At 34.4% G+C, this 17,975-nt stretch overlaps 2 protein-coding genes across 10 annotated transcripts; both read left to right on the top strand.

Annotated features, from left to right (window-relative positions):
* The first annotated feature begins 735 nt into the window (after window positions 1-735).
* Window positions 736-9,084, top strand: LOC107940059 (protein RRC1). 7 transcript variants are annotated; one of them, XM_041099074.1, is made up of 18 exons: window positions 736-876; window positions 1,009-1,120; window positions 1,246-1,381; window positions 1,551-1,596; window positions 2,952-3,012; window positions 3,127-3,279; window positions 3,503-3,622; window positions 3,723-3,888; window positions 5,225-5,337; window positions 5,542-5,613; window positions 5,708-5,929; window positions 6,064-6,122; window positions 6,223-6,307; window positions 6,400-6,537; window positions 6,870-7,094; window positions 7,244-8,019; window positions 8,147-8,313; window positions 8,430-9,084. In XM_041099074.1, the coding sequence occupies exons 2-18, from the start codon at window positions 1,046-1,048 to the stop codon at window positions 8,729-8,731; spliced, it is 2,916 nt and encodes a 971-aa protein (XP_040955008.1). In that variant the 5' UTR covers window positions 736-876; window positions 1,009-1,045; the 3' UTR covers window positions 8,732-9,084. The 7 variants fall into 7 exon arrangements, with proteins under 7 accessions (XP_040955008.1, XP_040955010.1, XP_040955009.1 ...); XM_041099076.1 differs by having other exon boundaries at window positions 3,130-3,279; XM_041099075.1 differs by having other exon boundaries at window positions 744-876; window positions 1,040-1,120.
* Window positions 9,085-11,006: 1,922 nt separating this feature from the next.
* On the top strand, window positions 11,007-16,373 carry LOC107940058 (probable protein phosphatase 2C 59). Of its 3 annotated transcripts, none has more exons than XM_016873465.2 (9): window positions 11,007-11,683; window positions 11,937-12,198; window positions 13,930-14,057; window positions 14,666-14,764; window positions 14,864-15,022; window positions 15,238-15,324; window positions 15,420-15,511; window positions 15,731-15,805; window positions 15,913-16,373. In XM_016873465.2, the coding sequence occupies exons 2-9, from the start codon at window positions 12,119-12,121 to the stop codon at window positions 16,069-16,071; spliced, it is 879 nt and encodes a 292-aa protein (XP_016728954.1). In that variant the 5' UTR covers window positions 11,007-11,683; window positions 11,937-12,118; the 3' UTR covers window positions 16,072-16,373. The 3 variants fall into 3 exon arrangements, with proteins under 3 accessions (XP_016728954.1, XP_040955015.1, XP_040955016.1); XM_041099081.1 differs by having other exon boundaries at window positions 11,166-11,407; XM_041099082.1 differs by having other exon boundaries at window positions 11,182-11,247; window positions 12,081-12,198.
* Window positions 16,374-17,975: the final 1,602 nt, after the last annotated feature.

A 17,975-nucleotide genomic window follows, 5' to 3' on the forward strand; every position in this document is an offset into this window, starting at 1 on the left:
ATATATTTTTTAATTCTAAAATACATAGTGACAAGAATCTAAAGATAATTGAAACAACTAAGCAAGCAAATAAGCTAACCAATATATAAAAAATTTATAAATAAATTATGAAGTGATGAAAGTTAATAAAAATTTTGATTAATGTGGACAAATTTTATTATGATGGGTGACAATTGTTACAAGGACCCAAAATTATTTTTTAAAATTTAACTCGAACAAATATATTCGATTCAATTCGAATTCCATCTCACTTGACTCGATTCAAGAAAACTTTAAATAAAGTTAGGATGATAAAATGAGATTCAAAAATTCGATTAACTCGAAAATTTTCGATTCGATTCGATCGAATGCTCACCCCTACCCGTGAAGGTAAAAAGCTACTCAGGTCGAGGGGCTACCAAAACAATACCTATATAATTTTGGAAGACAATATTATTAATATTAACGGTTAAATTTGCCTATAGCCTCTTTACTTATCAAAAATTGGAAATTTGATCTATATACTTATATTTTTAAAAATTTAATCTTTTTACCTTTTAAAATTTAAAATTTATATCTAACTATTTTTTATTAAAATTGTTGTTATAACATTTTGAAATAATAATAAAAAACTACTCAATAAATAATTATATAATTAAAAAAATTATAATTAAAAAAGGAATTTTAATTCTTAATTTTCGACAAGTAATGTGACTATAGGCACATTTTAACCTAATATTAATGTTTTCAATTTAATGGAAGTAAATAAGTGACTGTACTGAAGAGCTCAATTTCATGTGTTGTTTTGCCTCCTATTTTGGGTTCATTTGTCTCTGAACTGATCCTAACAATCGATTCTCCGAAGTCCAAATCGCACAAATTCTTCCATTTGGCCAGGTAGGATTTCACGCCTTCTCTCTACCTGTAACCTTGGGAGGTCTAATTTGTTAGGGTTTACTATATGTTAGGGATTGAATCAATTTGGGGGTTTTAGTTGATTTTTTAAGATTTTCTATTATGTGGTTAAAGGATAAGGGTCTTGAGTCTTTGATTCAACCAGTTGAAGATGAGTTCATTTTCGATCACGCGCAAGAAAACTCCTTTCCAGAAGCACAGAGAAGAGGAGGAAGCCAAGAAGAAGGTACTACGATTTGTTTTAGCTACAAAGTTCACAGCTCTAATTAATTTGGTTTCGTGCCTTTCGATTCAGTTCTGTTTGCTTCTTTGAGCTAAAATAATTATTCCCCCCCCCGGCGCGTTTGTCAGAGGGAGGAGGATGAAACTGCTCGGTTATACGAGCAGTTCGTGGCTTCTTTTCAAGGAGACAATGCACCTGGGTCGAAGGCATTTGTTCGAGGTGGAACAATCAATCCCAATGAGAAATTCAAGCCCGATTCTGAAGGTCAGTCTGATTCAGGAACGCACTCAATATTTGTTTCGGCAGAAATTTTAATATATTTGTTTCGGTTTTTAAGTGTCAGTGATTTGAGCAAGTAGAATGATTTCCGTATCATATCATGAGAACACATTAATAAAAATATGGGCCTTGTTTATTCATTTGCGGATGGCAGGTGAAAAGGCCAAAGATGGGGTGTCTGTTCCAAAGAAGGGAAGTAGGTAAATAATTGCTTTTGATTAACCATGCTGCAATATTAATGTTCTTTTGGCTTGATATCATAATTTGAAAAGTTACATGGTGACTTAGTGGTATTCTCGCTCCAACCTTATATTTTTAAAAGCTTCTATAATATCATGAAAGATTTTCGTATAGCACCTTGTTGCACTTTGATATCATTAAATTTGAAAAAAAAAAATCTGTCAGGGCCTTTTTTTACTTTACAAAGGAAATACATGTTATTTATTATCTTCTGAATTTAAACCCTTATCCCTACCCCATTGTGGAATTACTACCTTTCTTAGTTTATTTATAAGTCCTAATCTGCAGTTCAAAATGAAACTGTTTGGGAAGTTAATATGTTGATTTTGGCCATCTCTGGCATAGTGAAGAAGAAACTTTAAGTGTTTTACTTTCAGTTGACAAAAGGCAATGTACTAATTATAGTTGGCTAGAAAGTTTATCCTGGAATTTTGGCTATTATATCATTTTTAGTTGACATTATATTATTTTACCCCTTCATGTCATGCAGTCAGTAACCCTGCTGTTATTCTTATTTATTGCTTGAATAGGTACAATGTATAGAAATTTAGATAAAATTTACAGTCAGAGCAGTCATTCTGGTAGATGGAAAATAAATGGATGTTGTTTCCTTAACTTTAGATTAGGAGGTCCCTCAGCTTAATTAAGGTCTATAACAAACTAGTTGGTATTAGTTGCCCGAATGGTTTTCTTTACTCATGGAATTTATAAGCTGGTTAGATAATCACATTTAATTTGACTTTTGAACGATTCTAGCATGTCAGTTTGCCTTTCTGTTTCATTTAAGTTTGCAAACTTCATTATAGCATTTTCTTTTGTTAATGACATTTGGGATACTACATCTTTTAGGATTTTGTGGTGATTCTATTTTGTGCAGTCATATTAGCACATATGAAGTTCTGATGAATAATTTTTCATTGAAGAAAGATCTTTTTTTCCCTTCTACTTTATGGTGTGATCTAATTCGGATAACCTGAATTTCCATCTGTCTCTTCAAAATAAAAAAAAAATGAAAATTCTATCTCTCTGCTACCTAATTCTTTAAAATGCTTTTTATTGGTTTTAATAGGAGGATTTTCCAGCATGCTTGCACGCCAACTGCACAAGTTTTGGCTAAAAATGAATTCACTAATGAAATCTAGGAACAGCTTTGTATGCCTTATTGTGACATAAAATGTTTTAATGATGGTTCCCCTAGAAAGTCTCCTTTAAGGTTCATTGATGAGGAAAAGTGACGAATTTTGGTTAAAGAATGGAACTGTGAAAAGGAATCTTTCTGTAAAATGGAAGTTTATCTTTCATTGTATGTATGCAGGTATGTTCCATCTTTCATACCACCTCCTTTGTCTGCCAAGGGAAAGGAATCTGAGAAGAAGGTGAATTCTGTTAGTGAAATTATGGCATATGTTTAAATTTAATTCATTCCTAACTGAGTTTTTCAATGTGTGATATGTACATTTTGTTTTAAACTTTGACAATGCTGTTTCTAGAAGGAGGAGGAGAGGCCAAAGGAAAAAGAGAAGGGGAAGTCTCGGAACATTGATCATTTTATGGAGGAGCTGAAGCATGAACAAGAAATGAGGGAGAGAAGAAATCAGGATCGTGAACATTGGCGTGATGGGCGTCATAGTGACAATTCAGCTGTAAGTGTTTCAGTGGGACTCGAATGTTATTCAATAGTAGTGACTAAATTTATTCATATTTCAACTTTCTTCCCTTTGTTTCTTGCACTTAGATGTAGGCTGATGGTTTATCTGTCACTGTCTTTCTCATGTAGCATTCTATTTTGTACAGCATGTTATCTGTTTTATTCTTCTTTTGTCATAAAGGTATATGAATCTTATCCCTTGGTTGTTCCTTTCCCAGCCATCCAGTCGCTTTGATGAACTCCCTGATGATTTTGATCCTAGTGGAAAACTGCCTGGATCGTTTGATGATGGTGATCCTCAAACAACAAATCTTTATGTTGGAAATCTCTCACCAAAGGTATGTTGCTGTTGTTTCTTAATTGCTGCTTTTAATCTTCCTTTTCACTTTGTTTCTCGGTAAGTGTTCATTTTTTCTATCTATAAGTTCTTGTTAATAGGTTGATGAAAATTTTCTTCTTCGGACTTTTGGAAGATTTGGGCCTATTGCTAGTGTGAAGATTATGTGGCCTAGGACAGAGGAAGAGCGGCGACGGCAAAGAAATTGTGGCTTTGTAGCTTTCATGAATAGAGCTGATGGACAAGCTGCAAAAGATGAAATGCAAGGTATTCCTTAGTGCCTTTTCGTAGAAGTTGTGTCATTAATCTTGTGAGAAGTGCATTTTGATGTCCTTGATTCTTGAACTGTCCTTTTTGCTCTAAGTTAGATGCATGATAATAGCAATGTGGTAAGACTGGGAAAGACATACTGAAAAATGGGGATCTCCGGGGTGGGATGTCTCCTATGGAGGATAAGGTGAGAGGAAATAGTTACGGTGATTTAGCTACATAGGGTGCAGATTAAGGGGTGCACCTGTAATAAGGATGGATCAAATTTACATTTTGTATGGTAAAAGGTTCAAGGGAGACCGCAAAAGACATGATTGCAGGTGATAATAAGGATGTGAAACTGTTAGTTCTTGAAGAGGGGATGGTGATTGTTAGGAATGATTGGAGGAGGATGATTTGTGTGCCGAATGTAAATTTTTCTTAGTCTTATAGCCAACTCCAGATATATTGGGGATTAAGGCTTGCTGTACCATCTTGAACAAAGTAAAATCTTAAATGAACTTGTTGATGCCATTTTTTTTTCCTCTAGTAAAGCCCTATTTGAAGCTTTTCCAAATTGTGACATCTAATCTCCAAAGCTCTGTAAAGCTGAAATGCCCCTTGTATTTACTTCATTTTGTGATGTTATTGGTAATTTATGATTGATTTGAATCTAATTGCTGTAATATATAACTGTTAGGAATGATTGGAGGAGGATGATTTGTGTGCCGAATGTAAATTTTTCTTAGTCTTATAGCCAACTCCAGATATATTGGGGATTAAGGCTTGCTGTACCATCTTGAACAAAGTAAAATCTTAAATGAACTTGTTGATGCCATTTTTTTTTCCTCTAGTAAAGCCCTATTTGAAGCTTTTCCAAATTGTGACATCTAATCTCCAAAGCTCTGTAAAGCTGAAATGCCCCTTGTATTTACTTCATTTTGTGATGTTATTGGTAATTTATGATTGATTTGAATCTAATTGCTGTAATATATAACTGTTAGGAATGATTGGAGGAGGAGGATTTGTGTGCCGAATGTAAATTTTTCTTAGTCTTATAGCCAACTCCAGATATATTGGGGATTAAGGCTTGCTGTACCATCTTGAACAAAGTAAAATCTTAAATGAACTTGTTGATGCCATTTTTTTTTTACTCTAGTAAAGCCCTATTTGAAGCTTTTCCAAATTGTGACATCTAATCTCCAAAGCTCTGTAAAGCTGAAATGCCCCTTGTATTTACTTCATTTTGTGATGTTATTGGTAATTTATGATTGATTTGAATCTAATTGCTGTAATATATAACTGTTACTTAATTTTAACCGGTATATGACATCAGTATATGTTTATTTGGCAGGAGTTGTTGTATATGAATATGAGTTGAAAATCGGGTGGGGTAAATCTGTTGCTCTTCCATCACAAGCATTACCTGCTCCCCCACCTGGACACATGGCCATCAGGAGTAAGGAGGTTGGTTAGGTTCTTTTGCAGAAGTATTCTAAGCTCAATTGATTAAAGTGCTTATATGTTTTTGTGTAAAAGATGCTTAAGCCACTAATCTCTTTTGAAGCTAGGATCTGATAATATAGCTTTGGTTTGAGTAGGCAGTTCACAAAACCCACCATCTAGTGTTTTTCTATGCTGTAATTCTAAAGCTTGTTTTCTGATTGGCAGGGTAGTTCTATAATCTTATCCGGTCCTTCAGGCCCACCAGTGACATCTGTTCCAAATCAGAACTCTGAATTGGTATTTTAACTGAATTACATTCATCTTTCTCTAAGAAAATGGCAATTTGATATCTGCCTGAGTTACTTCTTTATTTGATATATCTTCCTGTCAGGTTCTTACACCAAATGTTCCAGATATAATGGTTCCACCCCCTGATGATGACCATCTTCGCCATGTCATTGATACAATGGCTCTTTATGTTCTTGATGGAGGATGTGCTTTTGAACAAGCTATTATGGAGAGGGGTCGTGGCAATCCTCTATTCAGCTTTTTGTTTGAGCTTGGCTCAAAGGAACATACTTACTATGTCTGGAGATTATATTCTTTCGCTCAGGTCCATTGTGTTAGCTATCTGAATGCATCTTCTAGTTTTGTCCCTGGCATTGTTTTGCAACTTAATACGCCATACTTGGGATATATGTAAAGAAGGAATAATTATTGAAGAACTTCCATGTTTGTGGAATGCAGGGTGATACACTTCAAAGGTGGCGGACGGAACCTTTTATCATGATAACTGGTAGTGGAAGGTAATAATGTGCCAACATTTTCCTGTTAATTACGTTCCTTTCACAAGTTGTGTTAGACAGTATTGGCGATGCGTAATTTTTTGTTCTTTTTCCTCCTTAGATGGGTACCACCTCCTCTGCCAACTACAAGAAGTCCAGAGCATGAAAAGGACTACACTGCCACATATGCTGCAGGAAGAAGCAGGGTATTCCAAAGATGAACTTGTTTTGCTCCCGATGTGCGATTCTTTTGTGATTTGAGTGAGTTAATAATCCTTTACTATATTGATTATTACAGTGGCTGGAGCCAGAACGAACACTTAATGATCCTCAAAGGGATGAATTTGAGGATATGCTACGAGCCTTGACTTTAGAGAGGAGTCAGATTAAGGAAGCTATGGGATTTGCTTTGGATAATGCTGATGCTGCTGGGGAGGTATTACTTATATCTACAGCATGCCTTACTGCATTTCATGCTCTATAAGTTGTCTCCTGTTCTCAAACTCTAATAGTTCCTGGCTGGGTTTCTCTTGAGGGTTTTCATTTTGAATGTTCTTATTGTTATTTTAAATGTTTTAAAAAAGTAGATTTGTGGACACAAAAGAAAATTTACAAGGGAAAGGAACAACATTCCAGGTCTAGTAGTCATGTTGAGTGATTATATGCAGAGTCATCTATATCATTAAGTTTCATTCCTCAGTTTGAATCTTTAAACAAAATTATGAAACTTAAAATTGATACGTGTCCACCCCTCATTTTCTCCTGCAGATAGTTGAAGTTTTGACCGAGTCCTTGACACTTAAAGAGACACCAATTCCGACTAAAGTTGCAAGGCTTATGCTCGTCTCTGACATCCTTCATAACAGCAGTGCTCCTGTTAAAAATGCATCTGCATACCGTACCAAATTTGAAGCAACGTTGCCTGATATAATGGAGAGCTTTAATGATTTGTACCGCAGTGTGACGGGAAGGATCACAGCCGAGGCCCTTAAGGTAGGTATAATGTTGACCTTTTATACCGCTTCCAGTGTGCTTTATATTATGTTTGTTCTGCTGGGACCTGAAAAATGAACTGGCTTGTGGCCATGCGCATGTATTTATATCTGGTTCTTGGGTTTTTGATCTTTTCTTGTTTTCTTCAGGAAAGGGTTCTGAAAGTGTTGCAAGTATGGTCAGACTGGTTTCTTTTTTCAGATGCATATGTGAATGGACTGCGAGCTACTTTTCTTCGATCAGGAAACTCTGGTGTGGCCCATTTTCATTCTATATGTGGTAATGCTCCAGCAATTAAAAATAAGATTAGTTCAGAAGATGCAGTTAATGGGATTAAGGCCAACCAAGATGCTGCTTTGGCAATGGGCAAAGGTGCAGCTATGAAGGAGCTAATGGATCTCCCACTTGCTGAGCTGGAGAGACGTTGTAGACATAATGGATTGTCTCTTGTTGGTGGTAGAGAAATAATGGTTGCTCGACTATTAAGTTTGGAAGATGCAGAAAAGCAGAGGAATTATGAACTAGATGATGAGCTGAAGCTTCGATCTAGTTCTAGTAGGTATCTTAGTGGTCAGAGAGGTGCAAATGCTGAGCCAGAGTCTGTGGGATTGTCTGAATGGACCTGTTTTGGAGAGGATGAGATCCATTCAGAACACAAAGTTTCTGTACCTTTGGCTGAAACCTTTCCAGTCCCACAGCCTGAACTAAAAGCATTCACGAAGAAAGATAAAACGGATCCTGTTTTGCCAGCCTCTAAATGGGCTAGAGAGGATGATGACAGTGATGATGAAGAAAAGAGAAGCACTCGGTTGTCTTCTGGAAGTGAGAATGCTGTTGATGGCCCTAGTAAGGCTGATGAATTGGAGTTTGGAACTCATATGAACACTTCAGCTCCATCTGAAAGTGCAATCAATGAAGCGCAGAGGTATGATGAATTTACATTTCTTGAGGCACACAAAACAAAAACCAAAATGTTCTTATCAACTGTGCAGTAGAATTTGCTCATGCAGTTATTAATTTATTAATGTTTCACTATGCTCATATTACAACAGGAAGAAGTTGAGACGTTTGGAGGTTGCTTTGATAGAATATCGAGAATCCCTTGAGGAGCGGGGAACTAAAAATGCCGAGGATATTGAGAGAAGGGTTGCTGTTCACCGAAAACGGCTAGAATCTGAATATGGTTTAACAGATTCTGGTGAAGATACTTCAGGAAGAAGTAAGTTTTGCCATTTGACCAATTGTTGATACTTTGCAAGACTTGTAATAAGTTAATGTGCTTTCTTGAGTTGAAGGCATACCCTAATATTAGTTTAAACATTATTGAAATTGCAGAGAGGAGAGATAGGCGGGATGATGCACGTGACTCTGCAAGCAAGCGGCACCGCAGTGAAAGCCGAAGTGAGAGCCCTCCGCGGAAATCATCAAACAGAGACAGGGATAGAGAAAATGGTTCAGAAAAGGAGCAAGAAAGGAACAGGGATAGAGATAGGGATAGGGGTAGAGGTCAAGAACTGGAAAGTGAAAGGGGGAGAGAAAGGGAGCGAGACTATCGTGAAAAGAGTGGAAGCAGGGAAAGGGATGATCATGACAGGGATAGAGCCAGAGAGAGGGATAGGAGAAGGCGAATAAATTGAGATGTATGGTGTTAGTTGTTTATGGTAATGGTTGGTCTATTGGTGACTTATGATCTGGGTAGGATGGGTTTGAGACCAGTAGTAGATGCCTTGGTTTGTGTTGGAGGCTGCACTGCACTGCACTCCCTATCGCAAAACTTGGTTTCAAACAATGCTAAGACGCACAAGTTCCATCTGTGACTGTTGACTGACAACAAACCCCATGAGGAAGTCTGGTTCTCTTTGAACCATATTGTAGTATTTTTGTTTTTGTTTTTTCTTTGGGAAAAGATTCCTTCACTTTGATGTATTTGATTATTTGATAATGCATTTTGCAAAAGCAAAGTTAATTTATTGGCTACAAAGTTAATATATTTTCGTCTTTAGTCTCTCAAGTGAAGTTAGTCACCCGTTGTCTTTTCTCTTGCTTTGAATTGTGATTGATCCTTTCATTGTTGAGATCAGTTTAAAATTATTATTATCGGATCAAACATATAAATAATATGGAGGGGTTACCCCAATGATTGAGGACAGTCTTCTACGATGTACACGCATTGCAAGGCTGGATGAGCGCTTCGAGGATGGAGTGGGACAAGGGAGTTCTAGTTTCAACGGGTAAGTTGGTAACGGGTTTTGGAAGTGTATCAGGTTGACTTTGTAAGGACCATGAGAAAACTTTTCTAGTATTAGAAACAAACAAAAGAGTTTTATGATATGATATATTTATAAAACCGTGGTATCTGTAGGTTAGCTGATTTTTAGTCACCAAAATGGAGGAATGCATGGGTGGTTGAGACTGCATTATTACAAAAAGTAATTTTGTAATGGCAGTCATGTTTTGCAGATGTATGCAATGGTGTAATACATTTGAATGACTTCCTCCAATAGGCGAGACCAGGGAGTATTGCTGCCTGAGACTTTGAAATACAAGGTATTCTTCTCCTATTCGATTGCTTTGACTTTCAAAATCCAACAAATTCAGGCCAATGTCATAATCCTTTTACTGCCATCGAGGTCTGTATTTCAACAACCATTTTCAATCCGATGACTTGAGCAAATATTCTTTAGTTCTTCTTCAGCGGCAGTGTAGATATTCTGATTAGCCTGAAGGGAATTTTGCACATTAATGGTGCATTTGCTGGAAACAATGATGACAGTATTGTAGTGATTTTTGGGAATGACTAAAGAAGACATTGCAACTAGTATGCGATGGCGTTGGAGGGAGGGTTGGTTTTGTAAAGTAAAACACATTGATAAAATTTATAGTGATTAATTCATGGCCTACCACCATAACTAACGGACCCATGTACCAGTGCAACTTTTGCTAACCCTGTTATTTCAGTTCTGTGTCGGGAAAGAACTTCATAGCAAGAAGTACTAATTTACTAGCTTATTCTTATCGTACTCGTATTATTATTATTTTTTAAATATCACTTATATTATTTTACTTTTATAATTCTTTGTCTTGTTTCTTTCAGATGACACCAATGATTAATTTGTGGTTTGCAGGGTGGTGGTTTAAGGTGGTTCACACTGTGAGGACGATAAAAGCTTCGGATGAAATTGCATTTGGAGAGAAAGAAAAGTGATAGTAGAGATTTGCGGTATTCGTCCTCCCTTAAGACAAAGATTTCCTTTTATAGGCCAAGAGGAGCCAAGAGATCCTGTACACATGTTTTATTGTACTATACCCCTACTTTGTAGGTTGTCAAATAGAATTATAGTAGACTTGATCGGATAGTATAGTATAGACAGAGGTAGTTGATGGTAGATAGTGAGAAAATTTTGGATGGGATTTGAAGATGTTTTGACGAAATACAAAGGTTTTCCTAAGCAGACGGAAGCTTGTATTAGTAAGCCTTTGAATGGATGGGTTGGTGGAGCGGCTTTGGCGAACTTAAGGATGAATTTTGTATCATATAACCGAATTGGAAAGTTAAAAAGTATACAAAACAATCTAAAGTTTGCGAACATGAATATGATATATGATTTTTATCTTAAGCTTAAGCTTAACAAACAGATATCTGCCCTGATTGTATTTATGTTTGTCATCTGTAGATTAATTATATTAAATACCATGGTCCATATCAATTCCATTTTGCAACTGAGAAGCAATGTTTCGTAGCTTGGGCTGTGTTCTGTTTCTACATTTCCCATGTAATTAATCTTGATTACAAACACGTATAATTTATTTGATAAGAATAATAGATTAATAAATGTTAGCTAGTTTGTGTCTCCATCTCATCTAATTTCAATTCATTTATACGCCCGGGACACAACAACAACAACTCAATCAATCATAAAACCGCATAATATACGTCTTTTGTTTTGTTTTTCATTTTCGTGATGTAAATTAAGTTGACATTTTTCTGGAAATGGAAAAACGACACCTTGTTTTGCATGTGTTCCACGTGTATGGTTCAAATACCAAATAATATTTGACTTGGTCCATTTTGTAATTAGCTTGCCTCTCGGCTTCCTCACCGGCGACGCCTGTGAACCAAACACCTCCTTCCACCCACCTTTTCAAAATATCAGTTTGTTTCTTTGATTCCACTCCCTTGTATTAACCATTTTGTTTGAAATTTAGTAAAATTGTTTGTTTGAAATTAATTAATAATATTTTTATTTAAATATATACTAGCTTTTAAGGTAATAATAATACTAATCTTCTTCTTCTTAAAAACAGTGGATAAGGTAAGAAAGTCTAATTTTGTTTTGTTTGTTTTTAAATTTGAGGTGGTTTTCTTTCAGTTATTAAACCCTAAACAGAACCGAACATGAAACAGAAAGAATCAGCAGCAGCCTCTGGTTTTAGTTTTATCATACTTATCTCTCTCTCTAAAACAGTCTCTTCTCTTCGTCTTTTTCTCCCCTCTTAAAGGGCCTTTCATGCGCTGTGCTTTGCTTTTTCTGTTTCAATCTTCCTCACTCTTATTCTGCCTTTCCCTTTCCTCTTCTTCATTGATTGAGGTAACCATTTTCTCCCCCTCATCCACCATCTTCATCTATGTTATTTATTCCTCGTAATCATTTCACTTTGACCAACTAGTAAAATAATTTATTGCATGTGCTATGTTCGCTTTCAAAACTATTTCTTTTTATTATTATTATTAATTATCTAATCATGTCTGTTCAGGCTTTACTTAACATGATATGCATGATGTTGAGATCTTTAAGATCTGTGCGTTTTTAATTGGATCTGGAAATTTTGTTTTCTTTGCAGGTTAAGATTGATCATTCCCTGAATTTTGAGACTGTCGGTTTCATCAGCGTGCAAAATTACCGCTTTTCTTGTTTTCCGACTATCATCAGCTGAAATTTCATTTTTCAAATACGGTTGTTTTTGTTATTTCTATATTGACACTAGGGATAAGAGGTGGACAATTTGAAAGCTCTAGCAATAATATGGGCTATCTGAATTCTGTTTTGCAATCTTCAAGTCAGGTTCATGCTGAAGATGGACCAGTTTGTGGGGGAGGCCTTAGGTTACTCCCTTTTCTCTCTTTTTATCCTTCTTTGCTTAGATCTAGAATGTCTTTTCAATTCGAACTTTCCTTTTTGCTTTGCAAGTTACTGTATATTCATTTTTCCATATGGTCCAACATCATGTGTTTTGGTTTGCACGTCTTGCCTAACTTTTATGCATTTATTCTGAATTTTCTGTTAGTTATTTTGCATGAATTTGAAAATTTTGGTAATTATATGCTAGCTTCCCAATGAAAATTGAAACTTCTCCGTTAAGCTCTGGAATTGATGACATATATGTTTAATTCCCTTTTAGTCAAAGATCTCTGCTTACTAGTATAGTATATCTCAATTAGATAGGGCGTATGACTGGGGTTATTCTCACCAAGCAAAACTAAACAAAAGCAAAATAGAGGAACTGTTGAAAAATGAATTGTGCAATTACTGCATGCTTAACGTCCATAAAATTGGGAAGATTAGGACTTAATATTCTTAAATTTGGAGCATCTTGATGTCTTAAATTGTCGTGGATCTTTATCTTCAAATTATTTGTCACTGCATAATGTGGGAGAAACCTGAGGTGTGATCTTTAAGTTGTCATTTTTTGATGCATGCGATGTGATGAGTTCTCAATTGTCATCACTAGGAATAAATCATTCTTTATGAGTAAGGAGTAATGGCATTTTCTCGTGTGTTAGGTATTACACTTCGTAGGGCATATAATTCTTTTTCTTTTCTGTTTTGCATTGGATCTTAATTTCTTGATACCGACAAGTCACTTATTCTGAATTTTTTTGTTACTTATTTTTTAACTTTGAAAATACTTATTTTGTATGAATTTTGAAAATATCAATTAATAATATACTAGATCTCAGTGAAAATTAAACCCGTTAAGATTTGGACATCATGATATATCTATTTAATTGCCTTTTAGACAAAGATCCCTGCTTATTTGGATGGTTGCTTTAAGATAAACCTTGGAACACATCTCGATTAGATGGGGTGTGTGGCTGGCAAATCATTATTACCGAGCAGTAGTATACAAAAGGGAAATATAGGTAAGGTAGACAAATGAATTTTTCCATTAATACATGCTTGACCTCCAAAAATTTGGAAGACATAACTTCTGAAATTTGGAGCATCTTGATGTGTTAAATTCTTGTGGATCTATATCTTTAAATGATTTGTCACTGCATAATGTGGGAGAAACCTGGGACGTAATCTTTAATTTGTCGTTCTTGATGCATGTGATGTGGTGCGTTCCCAATCATCACCATGGGGAATAAAGCATTCTTTAGGAGTAAGGAGTAAAGGCATTTTAACCTGTTTCCAGTATTACACTTACTAGGACAACTATTATTTTGTTTTCTGTTTTGTATAGGATCTGACTTTCTTGATCCCAAGAAGGCAAATTTTGGACATTTCTGGCTTTGCACTAAACTAGTTGCATCTCATGATTGGAAGTTTACTGCTTGGTTTACCACTTGTTTTAAGCCATCGACTCATAGAGATAAGAAGTTTAGATTTTGTTAGATCTTCATTTGGAAATGAACAAAGCTATAGAAATGCATGAAGGAATGTGAAGTGATGGTCGCACTTGAACTATCAGCTTAAAAGTCACTTAAATTATGTTTCGCTTAAACTCAATGATAATGATGACTCTTAAGTTTTCTAGTTTACATTTTTTCTTAAATGATGGAATGATATGAAGGTTGTCTAATATCCAAGTGCCTCATGTTCTCCTGCAACAGTCAGAATGGGAAGTTCAGCTATGGCTATGCAAGCTCTCCAGGGAAAAGGTCTTCAATGGAAGATTTTTATGAGACAAGGATTGATGGGGTTGATGGAGAGTTAGTTGGTCTTTTTGGAGTCTTCGATGGTATGTTTCACACTTATTCTGTCTCTGACAAATGCATGAACATGTGCGAACTTAGTAGCTAAAGTATTATGTATACTTCAATCAACCGCATACGGTAAATAGTTTTTGTAACATCTATGGTGGTTATTATTTTGTGTTAAGGAGTGTATGATTAACCATGTTTCCATCTGCTGTAGCCTTTTTTGACTTCAAATCTGTTTTCTATTTAAAATTAAGTGTTTTGTACCTTGATATAGCTCTAATCCCTCTGCTGAAGTAAATAAGGTTGCCAGACAAGTAAGAGTAGAATAAATACCTACTTATGATGATACACTGTAGTTTGAACTTAGAGAATGACTCTGAAACGATTCCATGTGGATTCTGGCATTTGTTATCTGTTCTACTATGCTAGCAGTATCCAAATCCATTTCTTAAGGCCTACTGTCTCAGGACTGGGTATTACTATGGTAAACCATAAGTTCTATGTTGCAGTTTATACCGATATATTCTGCTAGAAAGATTTTCTTTTACCATTAAAAACTCATTTCTTTTCGAGAAATGTAAAAACAATTCATTGCTGGCTAGTTATGCTTAGTTATAACCTGATCTTTACAAGCATTGTTCTTTAGGTCATGGAGGTGCCCGGGCTGCTGAATATGTGAAGCAAAACCTTTTTAGTAATTTGATCAGGCATCCAAAGTTCATTTCTGACACCAAATCTGCAATAGGTTATTGGCATTATAACTGTATCATATAGCTGTCTTCTTTTCTAGCGAGTTGTTTATTCACCAATCTAACTTCACTTTTAATTGTTTCATTCTACCCAGCTGATGCATATAGTCATACAGACTCTGAATTTTTAAAATCAGAAAATAACCAGAATAGGGATGCTGGATCTACTGCTTCTACGGCTATACTCGTTGGTGATCGATTGCTAGTTGCAAATGTTGGGGATTCCCGTGCTGTTATCTGCAGAGGAGGCAATGGTAAGATCCTTTTTTTTTGGGTTTCCATTCCTATAATTTCAAGTCATTCATGACAGCAAATATGAAATTGCCACTATGTGTTCTTATGTACCTGCTTCTTGACCCATCTTGCTGTAGGTGTGAATTTGTCAGTCCTTTTGAAAATCTTTTAAATGATTATTTTATTACTAAAATGATAGTTGTAGATGACTTGTATATGATATCTCCTCTTACAGCTATTGCTGTGTCCCGCGATCATAAGCCAGATCAAACTGATGAGCGTCAACGGATTGAGGATGCAGGAGGATTTGTCATGTGGGCTGGTGCGAGTTTACATCTAAAAATATCTCCTTCCCCTCTTTCCCTTCTATCCTCTTAAATTTCTTCCTTTTTATTATGTCTGAAATTGTCTTCTTAGGAACTTGGAGAGTAGGAGGTGTCCTTGCTGTTTCTCGTGCATTTGGTGACCGGCTTTTGAAGCAATATGTTGTTGCTGATCCAGAAATTCAGGTCTCTTTCTTGAAATATGCTGAGTTCCTAAGATGCCATTGCACAAATAGAACCCTATAATGCAGTAGCAGTGCTTGTTAGAGTTCTGCCTGATGTGTTTAAAACTCAATAGGATCCGTACTTTTGAAATGATTATATGAATATTACATTTTTATTGCTACTAGTATTTGTATTGATCTTTGAGCATTTTGTACTCTTATGTGTCTTTGGAGCTTGCAGGAGGAGAAGATTGACAGCTCTCTCGAGTTCCTTATTCTTGCAAGTGATGGACTGTGGGATGTTGTTTCAAATGAGGTATGAGACAAACAAATGTTTTCACGCAATCTTATTGGGATTGGGACAAATGAGCATAGTTAGCAAGCAACCATCCTCATAACTTGTGGTTGCTTTACCTTCCTCAGGAGGCTGTTGCAATGATAAAACCAATACAGGATCCTGAGCAGGCAGCTAAGCGGCTGATGCAAGAGGCGTGCCAGAGGGGTAGTGCAGATAATATAACTTGTGTTGTCGTGCGATTCATGGCCAATCAAGGGGGTACCTCGCGTAGTGTATCTGCATAAGCAGCATCCTTTCCTTTCCAAGCATTGTTTTAGGTTTGGAAATGTGGGGGTGAAAGAAATAAAACTTAAATACTAATATAGCTAGTCATAAGGATATGGAAAAAAGGAAGAACTGTATGAGGGCAGGTGTGCATTAACCATCTTTTCTTCAGCCTCTGGATTGAAATACAACGGTTGATGTGTAGATGTGAATTTGTAAAAGTGTCTCAAAGGCGCAAGTCCTTTTGTGTATGTTGTACATGTAGTAACAAGTGTATTTTTCTCTCTTTTTACACTTTAATCACATGATTTATTTTATTTCACATATCACATAATTTATCTTACTTATTTCACATATCAAATTTCTATATATTTCACTTATATTATTTATCAACATATTTTTCAAGTTTAACAATTTAGTCCTTGTCAGAAATTTCATATTTTCCATAATTTCACTTTTAAAATATTTTATGTATATTTCATCATCTCATAACACATTCATTAATCTTTAATCACAATTTTCTTATTAATATATTAAATTATTTTACACTTAAATTTTTGTATACTTTTCAATTTAGTCCCTATTGTCATTTAATTTATTTTTCACCATATAAGCAGTTTAATCAAATAATTCATTATAAAATCTTATAACAAATTTTCATACATATCACTTCTCTTGTTTCAATTATAAATTTCACTTAGTTTATAATTTAATCTTTAACATCATGAAAATTCATTATTTATTATAATTTCACCTTAACATCATTTTGTAATAAATTGATTACTTCATTTAAACTTTTTATCATAAATCTCAAATGTATATTTGTTTTATTGAAAACAACTTTTATGAATATTTTCAAAAGTCTGTCAAATAACAGAAAATATTTTACATAAATTTATCCAAACAACAGAAAATATTAATTTTTTTAAAAAAATAAGTCATTTTCTAGAAATCATTTTTCAGAACTATTTTCCAAAAAACAATCTAAGCCTAAGTCGTAAATTTTCTACAAAACGGTTCTAAGCTGAGCTTCCTCTTAGCTAACCTTTTGAACCAACCTTTATAACCGGCTAATCCGGTAAAAGGAAAATAAAATGGAATTTATTTTTATTTTTCTTCAATCTTTATGTGGGTACTTGAGTCTTTCTGCTGACCTAAATTTGGTTTTTTAGATTCATTTTTGTAACATTTATTAAAATAGAATGATTGGTAACTAGATTTGGTTTTTGTCAAATTTAGGTTATTTTAGTAATATTATTGAAAGGTTGTCTCATATTTTTATATATTTACTTTTTAAAAATATTTTAGACACTTCTCATCATTCAACTCTATTTATGAAAATTATATGCACAATGTATCAAAGATTTCCTTTTATTAAATTAGTAGACTAATGCATTAAAATAGAATAATGTATTTATTAGACTAATTAAAATTGTTAATATATTTAAATTTTGATTTTTCAAAAAGTCATTTTAGAAAAATTTGGAAAAAGTATTTACAATTTTATAAAGGTTTAAATATGATAAGGTACTATACTTATTTAAAATTTAAAATTGAGTCCTTGTAATGATTTAGAGGCATTGAACAATTTTATTTTTTATTTAAATTAATTTACAATATCACATGTGTTGGACATGAATTTATATGTTTATATTTTTAATTTTTAATAAGATTTTTTATTTTATATAATTAATATAAGTAATCATTATTTAAAATATTTAAAATATATAATATTCAAAAATAAAAATACTTAAATCATAATTTAAGTAACCTAGCAATATTAAAAGGTATATTTGTATGATGTTTAAAAGATGAAGTACCCCAAACTTCTACTTTTTATTCTACAATCTTTATTTTTTATCTTTACAAACTTAATGTAAATAAATAAATTATATTATCAATTTATGATAATAATGTTATCCTT

The sequence above is a fragment of the Gossypium hirsutum genome, chromosome D08 (genome assembly GCF_007990345.1).
Source record: "Gossypium hirsutum isolate 1008001.06 chromosome D08, Gossypium_hirsutum_v2.1, whole genome shotgun sequence".
Classification (NCBI taxonomy): domain Eukaryota; kingdom Viridiplantae; phylum Streptophyta; class Magnoliopsida; order Malvales; family Malvaceae; genus Gossypium; species Gossypium hirsutum.